The sequence below is a fragment of the Phocoena sinus genome, chromosome 2 (genome assembly GCF_008692025.1).
Source record: "Phocoena sinus isolate mPhoSin1 chromosome 2, mPhoSin1.pri, whole genome shotgun sequence".
Taxonomy (NCBI): domain Eukaryota; kingdom Metazoa; phylum Chordata; class Mammalia; order Artiodactyla; family Phocoenidae; genus Phocoena; species Phocoena sinus.
This window is the reverse complement of record NC_045764.1, coordinates 77,182,162-77,196,354: the sequence shown is the minus strand read 5'-3', so window position 1 is coordinate 77,196,354 and position 14,193 is coordinate 77,182,162. Positions and strand designations below refer to the sequence as shown.

The window sequence follows — 14,193 nt, the reverse complement described above, 5'->3', positions numbered from 1 at the left end:
ACAGTAATCCAGGGAGTGGTTGAAGCACTCGGGCAAGACATGGGCAAAAGGGGAGACATGAGAGGTGAATTCACATCTTTGAAAACGGTCATGGAGAAGATGGAATATATTTTTTGTGTGTGTTGCAGTGCAAAGCCAGGCTGGAGCCACTGGGTGGCCAATTTCAGCTTTCTGTTCAACATGAAGGAAACATTTCTAGTATTGGCTGTCCTGGGAAGTGTATGTAGCCTTTAATCACGGGTGCATTTTATGAGGAGAGAAGTCGGGATAGAAGCTCCTTATATAAAGAATTCTCTATTGTTTACTAGGCTGTGCCTGTTGTTAGGATCTCAGCCTTTTCATTGCTTTGCATAGTGAGTGAAAGCAGCAAAGACATATTAAATTGGTTCAAGTCATTTGGACCAAAGTTTGAAAAATCCAGACAGCTGAATTAGTCATGTGTGGCATCTTGAACTCTGACTTGAGAAGTGTCTTTCTATCTGTGAACTCCAGCCACCCAGATATTGAGACAGATTTGACCCGGAAATAGAGGCAACCTTTACGTGTCACCAACGTTAGGGACAGTTTTCCTTCCCTCACATGAAGTCTGAAAGCTTGTCCCTGTGATGGCTTCACACTCACCAGGGGTAGGAATCTAGTTCCCATCCATTGTTGCTGTCATCTGAATCACAGTGTCTGTAAATGAAGTTAGTTTATTAAAATGATGGGCTTCTTTTTTTAGCTCAAAACATCCAGGTATTATTACTGAGGTTCTTGGAATCCTTAAATGTTAAGCAGCATATTTACTTCCACCTCAGTGGAGTGTAATTTCTAATAATAACAATCATAATGATGACGATATATTGAATAAAAATTAACCAGCGTAGGTGTTGCAGTCCTTAGCTCAAGAGTGACTTTTCATTGTGTGGGACAGTATATTTCAGTAGGGATTTCTGCATGTAAGAAGGGGGCAGGATGGGCCCTTTTGAAATGAAGGATTATGTATCTTATGGGGTCAGGTTCATTGAGAAAAGATACAAAGCGTCCTGTGTGAAGTGTGGGAGCACATACCCCCACTTGGCTAGATCTTTGTACCAAATTAAGTCTCCTTTTGTGGTGTTAGACAGGGATTGGTCATCTCCCTCCCATCACTAGTTCTTCTGACTGGTTCTGGATCTGAAAGAAACACACACACACACACACACACACACACACACACACACACACACACACAAGCCTAAATATGCCCCTTTTAGACTTTCAAGGGTTTGCCAGAAAATACAGAGGGACTGAAAAAAATAGCATTCATGAGGAAACTCACTCATCCATCCATTTACCAGTTACCCACCGGCATTTTCTCTGTGGTGGGGCTGGGTACCCAGTGGGGAGCGGGGCAGATGTGGTCCTGCCCTCATGGATCTTATCATCTGGTGTTAGCTGAGTTCCAGTCGTCCTTGCCCTTGGGCTTCATTCTTCTGTTGACAAGCCGTCTGGAATCCGGCTGAGTTCTTTAGCTTGCCGGTAAAGGAACCAGGAGATCAGGGAGGAGCACAAGGCTGGGCGGAACCTGCAGCCAGAGCAGCGAACACGTGACACATCTTTAAACATCTTCAGTCAACAGGACGTTGACACCTCTTTGCCTGCTCTCTTCAAGGCCCAGTGCCCCGCCAACCAAAGCAGCTTTCTGCCCAGGGGAAAATTATCTGGAGGAAAGCAATTTTAAAAACTTAAATTCTCTCCATCCCAAGAATCTTCCCTTTTAAATGGATCAGCCATTTGTTAGCACACAATTTATTTTAAAAGTCTTGTGTGGGGTGCTGAAATGTACAATGCAAAAGCACATGTTTGCCCAATACCCTGTGTTTAGAGGATTCAGAGTGATCTCCATCACTGATAATTAGCCACATGGGGGAAGGGGAAAGGAGCTGTGGCACCGAGCCCACCACGCTAACCTGCTCAATTGAACTGTTTCCAGATCATGTCCCACGAGCTCTTCTCCAGATTTAGTCTCTGGCTCTTTGGAAGATGACAAAATGGTAGCTTGCTCTGGGTCGGAAGCAGTTCCTTTTATCGTTCGTGGTTCGAAGAACACTTGTACTCTCTCTGCTGGGAAGAGGTGGCATGTGTGTGTGATGAGCTGATGAACAAGGCACGAAGGACATGACATTGAAAAGGAGATGTGGCCACGTTGGGCTCTTATTTGTGGAAACACCCACATTCTGTAACTTCGACTTCTACAGCATGACACTGCAGAGTCACGAGAACTCAAAGATCCATAGAGTATTTCTAGAAACGTGGGTTCCTAGACATCAAAGAGGGAACTGTGATGAAGAATAGTACTAAAAAATAACTTAGAAAGTGCCAGGTGGAGGCTGGTCTTGGAGGATGAAGCCTTATTCATGGAAAAGCTGCCAAGGACACGTGCCAAGGAGATGGGAAGCGGGCTCGAAGAACTCCAGCACCCCAGGAGGAAGTGCTCCCCGCCTGATCACACCCCAGAAAATACAGAATAAGCCAGGTGTCTCTGTAGTTTGATTATATTTGTAGGTAGGAGGTGGCCCTGAGGATGTCCTTTCTGAATGAAGATCAACGGCACTAATCGACTTAGCACTCTTCTTGTTTAAGAAACATTTGGTTTGCTTCTATCATCACACATAGACAGTTCAACTCACTTCATGAAAAGGAGAAGTATATCTGATGAAAAGAAAAATGGGGACTTCCCTGGTGGCGCAGTGGTTAAGAATTCGCCTGCCAATGCAGGGGACACGGGTTTGATCCCTGATCTTGGAAGATCCCACATGCCACGGAGCAACTAAGCCCGTGCACCACAACTACTGAGCCTGTGCTCTAGATCCCGCGAGCCACAGCTACTGAAGCCCGCGTGCCTAGAGCCCGTGCTCCGCAACAAGAAGCCACCACGATGAGAAGCCCACGCACCGCAACGAAGTGTAGCTCCCGTTCGCTGCAACCAGAGAAAGCCTGCGTGCAGTAAAATAAATAAATAAATAAATTTTTAAAATGTATTTGGCTGAAATATACTGAAGTGAAATATACTTTATGCATGCTTTATTTTCATAGAGGGCTTCGTGAGACAGCCACAGGCCCTGGTGTCTCGTCAAAACTAAACGGTGTTGCTGAGAATTGTAGTAGCAGCAGTGGTAGTAAGAGTCAGTGGGTGGTATTAGCCTAATAATAATGAAGTGAGTTCATTAAGGGGGGGGGGTGTCACTTAGACGTTGGGTGGTTTTCCGCTCCATCCTCTTTTCCGTGGCAAAGTGGGCAGGTAAATGCTTTCTTGTCAATAGTTGTCTTTGGTCTTTAATTTAGATGCTTCTGCCCAGCTGAAGCAAGTAGGCAGTGATGGGAAAGGAAGCAGATGAATAACTTCCCACATGTGTATGAACCGTTGATGCAGTTTCCCTCCACTGTGTTCTGTCTGAATGCAGATCCCCAGATACTCTTGCTGGGTTTCCAGACTTCCCCTAGGGAGCTTTGAGTCAGATCTGAGAATCGCTAATCTAGATGTCACTCTAGTGTAGGGACCTACACTGTTTCTAGGGATACCTTTACCGCCCTCATGTTTTTCAGTCTGTGGTGGAAAAGTTACTGGCATTTGTTCTAGTGGAGTAGACTCACTACCCAGCTTCAAAAATTGAAGTAATATCAGACAAGGGGATGTAATGACTTCTAGAGGAGGTGGGGCACCCACTCGGGCCTCTCTCCCAGGATTGTGTGCTCTCCCCCCTGCCCTTGGAGTTCCTTCTCTCTTTTGGGGCACAGATAGTACCCTGAGGCTAGGTAGACCTTATGTTCTGGGGCAGAGAGTGAGCGAGGTGCCAAGGCTGTCTGCAGGACCATGAGAGTGCCTCCCCCCCGCCCCCCAAATGCTGTGCCCTAGACGACCCCTGCACCTCCCTCTAGGCCTGATGCTGGGTCCTGGGCTAATCAGGGATCTCCTTAGATCCGGGTCCCCTGCCTGAGAGGACCTTCCTCCACCTGCTCCTCCCTGCCTTTGCCTGTGTCCCTAAATTCACCCCTTCCTGCCAGGACTGTGATACGGTATGAACTTGACTTCCTGCATCAAACATGAGTTAGGTGCTCAAACTCTGCCCCACGCTCACCCCGTACTACCACCCCATCCCCCGACCCCTAACTGGATCCTAAGCCTTGGGCTCCTAGTAAGGCTGTGATTCTGTCTCAGGGCCACTCACACCCCCACCCAAAGGAGATGCTACTCAAAAGTTGAGGCCAGATTTATTTATAGTAATCCAAAGTGTTACAGTTTCCAATTCTGGTGTTTAACACTGTATTAGCCACTTTTTTATTTTAAAATCTCAGCTGCTTTATCTAAAGCGTGAAGTTTTTAGAGGGTAACCAGAAAGCTCACATGGTGTAAACCTTTTTTGTATGCATTATAGAAGTATTGCAGGTTCATTGTGTGACATGTATTGATTAATGTATTCACGATTCAAACTGTCCTTTCAAGGGAGAAGGTCTTTTCTTTGCAAATGTCATCGAACCCACTTTCTGTCTGTTGAAGTTGTTTCTGATTGGCTCTGAAATGTTTCTCAGACCTGGGTGCTCATGTTCTGCCCCTAGTAGTCTGTGTGCCTGTGCTCCTCATCCAAGTAACTCCTAGCTAGTGGATGTTTCTCATGTTGCAAGGTGTGCCTCATGTGTTGTAGGTGTGCGTCTACACCTCCCATCCCACGTTAACCCTCTGTGGGAGGTATTATTAGCACCATTTTTTACTACTGGAAACTGAGACTTAGGAGTCTTAAAAAATAAGTAGCTAGTTGTCTCTCCACAAGTGATGATGGTGCTAGGTTCACACCTAGATTTTTGACTCCAAAGCCAACCTTGTTCTTTGCTTATTTTTTTATAATTGGAAAAAAAATTTAAATAGAGAAACTTAAAGAGAATGATAAAAAATAAAAGCCATGTATTCTCTTCTGGAATTGACAGATGTTAGCATTTTGGCGTATTTCATATTTTTTCTAAATAAAACATGAGAAGTTCTCATTTTACTCCTCCCAGTTTGGATCTTTTCCCTTCTTACCCTCCACCCCATCCTGCCCTAACACCTCCTCCGGAGGCAATTTGGCCTCTATCCAGACGATGTTTCTATGCTTTTACTACACATACGTGTATTTATTGTTGGTATATAGCTTGGTTTCTGTGTTTAAAAAAGTATGTAAAATTTTATTTATAATATATAAATAAATTTTATTGTATTTATTTTGCAACCTACTCTTTTCCCCAGTTTTGTTTTTGGAGTTGTTACATATAGATCAGAATTATTCATTTTGATGGCCATCTAATATTTCATTAGATGATATTGTAATGTACCCTACTGATAGACATTTAGCTTGCTTCCAATTTTTTATTCTTTTGCAAACAATGCCACACATGTGTCTGTGCTTATCTAGGGAATGTACTCAGAGGAGGAATCGCCAGGGCCTGGGGTTGGCACAGTTTCTCCTCTGCTCGGTATTTCCCTATTGCTCTCCAAAGTGTACGTAGACTTCCACCCGTCATGTATGAGGGCAGATTTCTCCACATTCTCGTCACCTCTTGGTGCTGTTGGACTATAATTTTAGCCAGTTGTGAAATAGGATCTCTTTGTCTTAGTTTTAACTTGTGTCAGCCTGGTGACTGCTCATTACAACTGTAGAGATTGAGCATAAACTTCGCACCAGTCAGGCTCCCATTCCTATGAACTGGTTGGTCATATCTTTTGTTCGTTTTTCTGTTTGTTTTTCTTTTTTTCCCTGCTGATTTTTAGGAACTCTGTATACTGCCAATATTAGTCGTTTGTCAAAAAATGTTTGAATGCCATTATCTTCTCCTTGTCAGTCATTTTCGTTTGTTTGTTTACGGTGTTTTGTATAATATACACATTTTAAAATTTGGTAGAAAGTTATCAATCTTTCTGTGCTGTGTTGTGTGTCTTGTTTGTCTGTCATAAGCTTTAGAGTTTTGTTTTGCATCTTTAGGTCTGTAATTACACCCCTCCCCTACATTCTTACCCATCGTTCTCTCCCTTACTCTGTTTTTTTCCATAGCACTTATCATCTTGTAATATATCCTACAAGTATCTGTTTTTCTCCATAGCACTTATCATCTTGTAATATATCCTACACATATCTGTTTTGTTTATTTATGTGTTACCTGTTTCCCTCCACTAGAATGTAAGCTCCCTGAGGGCAGTGGCTTTTGTCTGTTTTGTTCATGGCTATATCCCTAACACCTGGAATAGTCACGGGCATATAGCAGGTGCTCAATAAATATTTGTTGAACAAATAAAGAATAATCCACATGGAATGTATTTCTTGTGTATATAGTATGAATAGAGCTGTCACCCTTTGTTCCCCTCATGGAAAGCTGGTTTCTCTAACACCATTTATTGGATAGTCCATCCTTCCCCCACTGATTCTTTTCATTCAACCTTTATCAAGCTGGAGTTGTTTCCCTCGTGCCACTGTCTTTATATATTTCTGTTCCCCTGCCTCTGTGCTGAAGTCTGCAGAAAAGCCAGTCCTCACACACACAAGTGGGAGTGGGGGAGATGAAGGGCTAGGTTCCACTTACGGAGAGTTTTTCTCTGATGGGTCAATCGGTAAACATTTATGAAGCAACTTCTATGAACCAAATGTAAAAATGGACCTGAGTCCTCAAAGCCCTCAAAGGACTTTCTGGTTGACGTTAAAACTCGTTATAACTCAAGGCAGAATATAAGGGTTAAGCAGGACAATTAGCTGTGTGCTGGGAACACACAAGCTGGAGAACATAGTGGTTAAGTTTGTAGGCTTCAAGTAAATTCAATCTTTGTATCCTGCATCTGCTCCTGACTGGGCTTTGTATCTTGAGCAACTTATTGATCTTCTCCAACATTTAGTTTCCTTATCAAAAAAATGGGAATGATGATAATAGTACCTGCTTCAGGGGTTGTTGACTGACTGAAAGAATGTACGCTAAGGGTGTAGCTCAGTGCCTGTAAATGTTCACTAATTCTAGTGTGCGCGGAGTCTTTAGGGAGGAGGTGAAATTTGACTGGGTCTTGCAGCACGGGTTAGATTTTTCTGGGCAGGGATTGAGTAGGTGGAAAAGGACGTGCCAGACAAGATACAGAATAAATAAAAAACAAAAGCATGGAAGCCAGAAAGTATAGGGTGAGTTCAGGGAGCATTATTCTAGTTTGACTGGATTGTAGGAGGAAGTAATGATGAAGAGACTGGAAATGTAGGTTGGGCCTAATTGCTGTGGATTACCAGCAACAAGCCAAGAAAATGTCCTTTATTACTAAGCTCCTAATTCCTCGATGGCTCCCCATTGCCTGATCAGATCTGAGCTTCAGAGGGGTGCCTCTGGCAGGGCGTGCTTGGCAAACAGGAGAGGAGAGGGGCAGGGAGGGCAGCTAGGGGCCTCCCAGGAGAGTCCTGGTCAGTACAGTTGAGGGTGCATGTCCCAGGGCACCTGAACTTTAGGAACATTGTGTGTGTGTGTGTGTGTGTGTGTGTGTGTGTGTAACTAAAGCCTCCTTTATTTTTTTGTTTTGTTTTGTCTTAAAATTGACAAGACTAGTATAAGCATCTTAAAAAAATTTTTTTTTATTGGCCTATAGTTGACTTACAAAGTTGTGTTAGTCTCAGGTGTACAGCAAAATGAATCAGTTATACTTGTACATATATCCACTCTTTTTTAGATTCTTTTCCCATATAGGTCATTACAGAGTACTGAGTAGAGTTCCATGTGCTATACAGTAGGTCCTTATTAGTTATCTGCTTTATATATAGTAGTGTGTATATGTCAATAGGAACATTTATTTAAACTACCATTTTTTTTTTTTTTTTTTTTTGCGGTACGCGGGCCTCTCACTGTTGTGGCCTCTCCCGCTGCGGAGCACAGGCTCGGGACGCACAGGTTCATCGGCCATGGCTCACGGGCCCAGCCGCTCCGCGGCATGTGGGATCCTCCCGGACCGGGGCATGAACCCGTGTCCCCTGCATCGGCAGGCGGACTCTCAACCAATGCGCCACCAGGGAAGCCCCCATTTTTTTTTAGCATCAGCTTTGTGCCAGGTGTGGAGCTGGGTGCTTCCATATACATGCCTACCTCAGAAATACTGCGGGTTGGGTTCCACACCACCGCAATAAAGCAAATATTGCAGTAAAGTGAATCACATGAACTTTTTTGTTTCCCAGTGCATATAAAAGTTATACTGTAGTCTATTAGGTGTGCAGTAGCATTATGTATAAAAAGACAAAGTGGCACCTAATTAAAAATTCTTTGTTCGGGACTTCCCTGGTGGCGCAGTGGTTAAGAATCCGCTGGCCAACGCAGGGTCCACGGGTTCGAGTCCTGGTCTGGGAAGATCCCACATGCCGCAGAGCAACTAAGCCCATGCGCAACTACTGAGCCTGCGCTTTAGAGCCCACAAGCCACAACTAATGAAGCCTGCGCGCCTAGAGCCCGTGCTCCGCAACAAGAGAAGCCACCGCAGTGAGAAGCCCACACGCACCAACAAAGACCCAATGCAGCCAAAAATAAATAAATTAATTAAAAAAAAGGGCTCCCCTGGTGGCACAGTGGTTGAAGTCCTCCTGCTGATGCAGGGGATGCGGGTTCGTGCCCCGCTCCGGGAAGATCCCACATGCCGCGGAGCGGCTGGGCCCGTGAGCCATGGCTGCTGAGCCTGCGCGTCCGGAGCCTGTGCTCCGCAACGGGAGAGGCCACAACAGTGAGAGGCTGGCGTACCGCAAAAAAAAACCAAAAAAAAAAAAAACACTTCGTTGCTGAAAAATGATCACTAATCACCATCTGAAAATCTTTTTGCTGGTGGAGGATTTAAAATATTGCAAGAATTACCAGAGTGTGACACAGAGATACAAAGCGAGCAAATGCTGTTGGAAAAGTGGTGCCGACAGACTTGCTCAGTGCAGGGTTGCTACAGACCTCCAATTTGTGAAAAATGCGACGTGTAAAGCACCATAAAATGAAGTGCAGTAAGATGAGTGATGCCTGTACCTCCTCTAGTTGTTTAGCCTGAAACAGTTCTCTCCCTGGATATTCCTGTTCAGTGTATGGTCGTCTGTCCCTGATACTGTACCCATCCAGGGAAGCACAGGGATAGAGAAGCTCAGAGGACCCTCTTTCCCACTTCTCCATCCCACCTTCCAATAAGGTCACAGAGGAGGAAAGAATAGCCTGAAGACTTAGGGCTCCAGCAAATCCTTGTTAAAGAAGGTGTCACCTGCCAGTATTCTTCCCAGCCTGGCCTAATTTCTAGGCAGCATTGCCGCGATAGGTTGTCGTCACAGGGAAGATAGACCTCTGGACATCAGGCTGGTGTGAACGGAAGAGCCCGGGCCTTGTCATCAAAGAGAAGTGGGTTTAGATCTCAGCCCTGCCAGAATCGAGCTCTAGGGTGACCACCTGTCCTGGTTTGCCTGCGAATGAGAAGGTTCCTGACTCATGAGACTAGAACCTAGAAAGTTCCAGGCAAGCTGGAACGAGCTGGTTACCTCTTTAGCCCTGTGGTCTGAACCTTTCCCTCACCCCATCGGCAGACGGCAGGTGCATCCTATCCCTTGGTAGGTGGGGAGACCTAACATCATTCTGCCTGCTTCCTTATTGCGCTAATGTGTGTGTTTCTTTCTCCATTTACTGCCTCACTGGGATGTTGATTCCCTGAAAGTGGAGACCAGGTCTTCCTGGCTCACTGCTGTGCTCCTGGAATCTAGCACTGGGCCCGATGCAGAGGGGATCACAGCTGATTGTTAAGGGATGAACAGACAGTGAAACTCTAGGAACCCCAGTTCCCTCGTCTATGGGGATAACGACTCTTAGGGTTGTTTCTGAGAATAATGAGCTAAGCCAGCAAAAGCCCTGGTACTCGGTACACCCCTTTTTCTTCCTTCCCGGTGAATGCACACAGATTGGAACGCCAGTTTATCCATCCTTCCCTGGTGTTTACATGGCCCAGTCATGTTCAGGCACCCAGGGTGCTATTTCTTCTTAAACAGAAGTTGGGTTATCTTTAATATAAGATAGAAATCAAACCACATTAGATTATTTTACCTCAGAAGCCAGTTTCAACCGATCCTTTTGAATAGTATAGTTCTATTATTATATATTACTTCAAACTTAATAGAAAAAAATTGATTAAAATGTGTGCCCTGTTCATATCTGACCTGGCTGAATGCCACAAGACACATTAATTGAAAATGAATTTCTACAAACCCAGTCAAGCATCATGAAGATGAAAAATGTACCTTTTCCCCTCCATTCCTTCATTGATTTTTCATTTTCCCCACTCAGAGCTTCATTTAGCAATTTTTCAGTTTCGTTTTGTTGTGGCCTTAATTCATCCCCTTCACTCCCCCCAAAATGAGATAATGTACCATTTTCCTTGTCCTTTTTAAACTGTTCTTTCATGCTGCATTAGTGCAGGGCAGATCCTGATCTTGTCATACATCCCTGTGCTTTATTATTTTTTAGGAAAAGAGGGTAACCTTATTTTTAAAATTCTTACCATGGTGGTTTTTATCAAAGGGAATGCACTTTAAAAATACGTAACTATGAAATTAGTGTTACAACACTTCTAAAATGAATTAAGAGAAACTGCAGCAAAAATAAAAAACCTTTTCAGAGGAAGAGTATTAGATATCAATTATTCTCATTTTTCAGGGTGAGGTATTTGGGGATCAAACACGAGTCCTGTTTTGTTGAGGGAAATCGAGAAAGCTATTTGCCAGATCACAAGAGGCTGAATTGAAAACAAGGCTGGGTCAGGACAAGAGGGAGCAAAGGGAGGTGACTAAAACCCCAGGTGAGTTCTAGAAGGTTCTTGCCTGTCTTGTGCCAACCGTGCCCCAGTCTGTTCGCCGAGTCCCTGGATCTCTAGGGGTTTTGATAACAATAATGGGGATCTTCAAGCTATCTTCCTGTCAAATTTTCAAATAATCGAACAGCGTACTTTTCCCATGAAAAGTTGAGAAGGGCTCACATTCAAGTATCCGACTGCTTTACCCTGACCTAGAATTCAGAACCCTGGTTATCTCATTTTGATTAGAAGCTTCGATTGGCAATTAGCCATCTTTGGTACATTTTCAATGGGAAAATGAATTATTTCTTTATCAATGCAGTTTAAAGTAGAAAGTGTTTTTAAATGAGGGCCCATTAGTAGGAGTTAACAAAGGGGGGTGTTGGTGACAGAGGTTTGGAAACCTTATTAATGTGTCGAGTTTCATGATAGGCACATACACACACACCCTGATTTTGAATAAAAGTACCTGTGGACTTCAATTGGTTATTCTTAAAATGAGAATGAAAACAAAATAAAACAGATTTCAAAGAAAATGAACATAAACTTAGTTTGGATTTTAAAAATTGAATTCCCTTTTCCTTACAAGATTTTAAACAATTTAAATCAATGTGATCATCAGTTGTAACATACCTTCTAATATCATGCCCTGTTCCATCGTGTCTCCTGTTTTACATAAGGCATTTTCAGATACATGTATATCATCATTTGCCAGCTGGTAAGAGAAAACACCCCAAAGCACAATTTCTTTAAAAAAAAACATATCAAGTGCTATCTAGTATTTAATACTTATTTGCTGCTGCATTTCTTATATTCATTCATTTCTCTCCACATCCCCAACCTCAATATTGAGTTATGTTTCATGAGTCTTGCACAATTGGGTACTATTCACATCCTTCTAATTATAGGGCTGTATCACATTCTGACATCTAACATGAAATGACCCTACATGTCTGTCACCAATGGAAAAAAATTCCAGGAAGCTGAAAAGCCTTGCAACCTCCTGGGTTGCTGTGAATCCATAACAGGACCTTACTAAATTTTTGTACAATTTCATTTTGGTCTGGTTGACATACAAGGTCTTTTTGAAAGAAATTGGGAGGGATCCTTTCACTGTAGGAATCTGTTTCCAAAGAAGTTTATAAAAATGTGTGGATTGATAGGGGTGATTTCACCTCCTAAGAGGACTGCTCTTTCATATAAGATAATTGATGCCCTAAACATCTGTTCCATGTGGGTTTGCTGTCTGGTGCAAGGGAAAGATGTAAACAAAGAGCGGTAGTGGCAATGATGGGTTCTACTAGGGGTTTGCTCGAAGGGCTGAAATAGAACAGAGGAGAGAGACACAAAGCCAGCCTAGAGGACTTGGGAAGAGCTGGCCTGGGAGGTGACTGTTGAGTACTTCCTGACAGAAGACTTCCTGGTGGAAAAAGGAATGGAGGGTGGGAGGGCATGCCTGGTGAGGGCACCAGCCTGTGCAGAGGCCTGGCAGCAGGACCATTGTGTGTCCACAGCACGCTGAGAGTATGGAGTACCTTCTAAGTAGGGTTCATTGTGGGACAGAAAAGGCACGAAATGAAACTGGGGAGATACATTGGGACCACAGCAGAGGTGCCTCATGTCCACGCTAGGGAGTTGGAACGTTAGAAGCTTGGGAGGGTTGTTTTGTTTTGTTTTGTTTGTACTTTTTTCTTTTATTGAAGTATAGTTGATTTACAATGTTGTGTTAGGTTCAGGTGTACAGCAAAGTGATTTGGTTATATATAATCGATCCTTTTCCATTATAGGTTATTGCAAGATATTGAGTATAGGTCCCTGTGCTATACAGTAGGTCCTTGTTGGTTATCTCTTTTATATATAGTAGTGTGTATATGTGAATCCCAAACTCCTAATTTATCCGCCCCCCAGAAGCTTGGGAGGGTTTTTAAGTAAGAGGGTGATATATGCAGCATCTCTGGGGTAGAGCCTAGAAGTCGATGACTCTGCCCAGGTGACTCCAGTGTGTGGGTCTGGTTAAGAGGGATCGCTTAGCTCGAACCATCTGTGCAGGTAACTCAGTTGTGGCTGATGTGAAGAAAAGCCGGTTCCAGTTTTAAGAAACCAGATGACCCCCCCACCGCCCACCTTAAATATCAATCTGGCCTGTAGTCTTAGAAACCTAGCATCCTGCATTATCAGTTAGGCTGTAAGACATATACATAGTTTGAATTACAAAAAAAAAATCATGCTAACGAAGACAAAATTAGACATCAGTTCAATGAGTTAACATCAGTTAAAAGGTTCTAGATTTTACCAAGATGGGTTTCTTCCCTTTGTTCTCTAAGGGGGTTTACTGTTTGATATTTAAATTTAACTGTTACAAGAAGATTACATTCTTGGGTAACTACATTTTCCAGACCTCATCTAAGTTCTCATTTCTTAATGCCTTGACTTCAGCCTGGTAACTTGGGTCATTTACCACCACCTGGTGACAGCTAGATTTAAATGCAGATTCTTGAAGTGTACGTAAACCTCTTGAAGGTCAAATTTACAAACTTACATAGAGCATGGACTTGAGGATACGGGGAGGGGGAAGGGTGAGCTGTGACAAAGCGAGAGAGAGGCATGGACATATATACACTACCAAACGTAAGGTAGATAGCTAGTGGGAAGCAGCCACATAGCACAGGGAGATCAGCTCGGTGCTTTGTGACCACCTGGAGGGGTGGGATAGGGAGGGTGGGAGGGAGGGAGACGCAAGAGGGAAGAGATATGGGAACATATGTATATGTATAGCTGATTCACTTTGTTATAAAGCAGAAACAACACACCATTGTAAAGCAATTATACTCCAACAAAGATGTTTAAAAAAAAAAAAAAAAAGCGAGAGCAAAGGTGCCAAATGGATTTTACTTGCATACCGGCTGCATAGTCCCCTGGATTTTGGGTGCCCCCGATTTTGGGAGCTGCTTTGGAGCTTATGTGTTTAGCAAGTCTGTCTTGGTTCATCTAGGCCTCCAAGAGTCTGTTCCAGGCAACTATGCCCCTGAAGTCTAAGGGGTGGATTGTTTAGAGATAATGGATGGACGGATTCTTTGATTCGTCCATTCAGTGTCTGAGAATATGAAGATGATCAAGGCCTTTATTCTCAAGCTGACAATCTAAGGAGGGAGAAATACCAGTAATAACATAGTAGTAGCTAATTTTTGAGTGTTTATCATGCTAGGTGCTATAGGAGACGATATTTCAAGGCTCTTTGAAGTTGGCAGTCAGAAATAACAGCATTTTCCACGCAAATGTGTGATTTAGATATTGTGGAAAAGAACCAAAGGCTTGGGAGTCAGACAATACCTAGAATATTAGCAAACCCAGACGCATGAGAGCCTGCTTATTTTAGAAACTGGGTGCCG

The 14,193-nt window shown here is 43.5% G+C and overlaps 1 protein-coding gene across 5 annotated transcripts in view; it reads left to right on the top strand.

Moving 5' to 3' along the window:
• MYZAP (myocardial zonula adherens protein) overlaps positions 1-14,193 on the top strand; it is a 125,622-nt gene that overhangs the window by 65,985 nt on the left and 45,444 nt on the right. The window contains exon 11 of one of the 5 annotated variants that reach the window (XR_004348286.1): positions 10,669-10,810. The exons of 3 other annotated variants lie outside the window; for them this stretch is intronic. Coding sequence is in view for 1 of the 2 variants with exons in the window: in XM_032621447.1 (XP_032477338.1) it covers positions 1,955-2,008 (54 nt within the window). In the remaining variant the exon portion in view is untranslated. Of the gene's footprint in view, positions 1-1,954; positions 4,897-10,668; positions 10,811-14,193 lie in introns of those variants that run through there. One more of the 5 variants, XM_032621447.1, reaches the window with a different exon arrangement.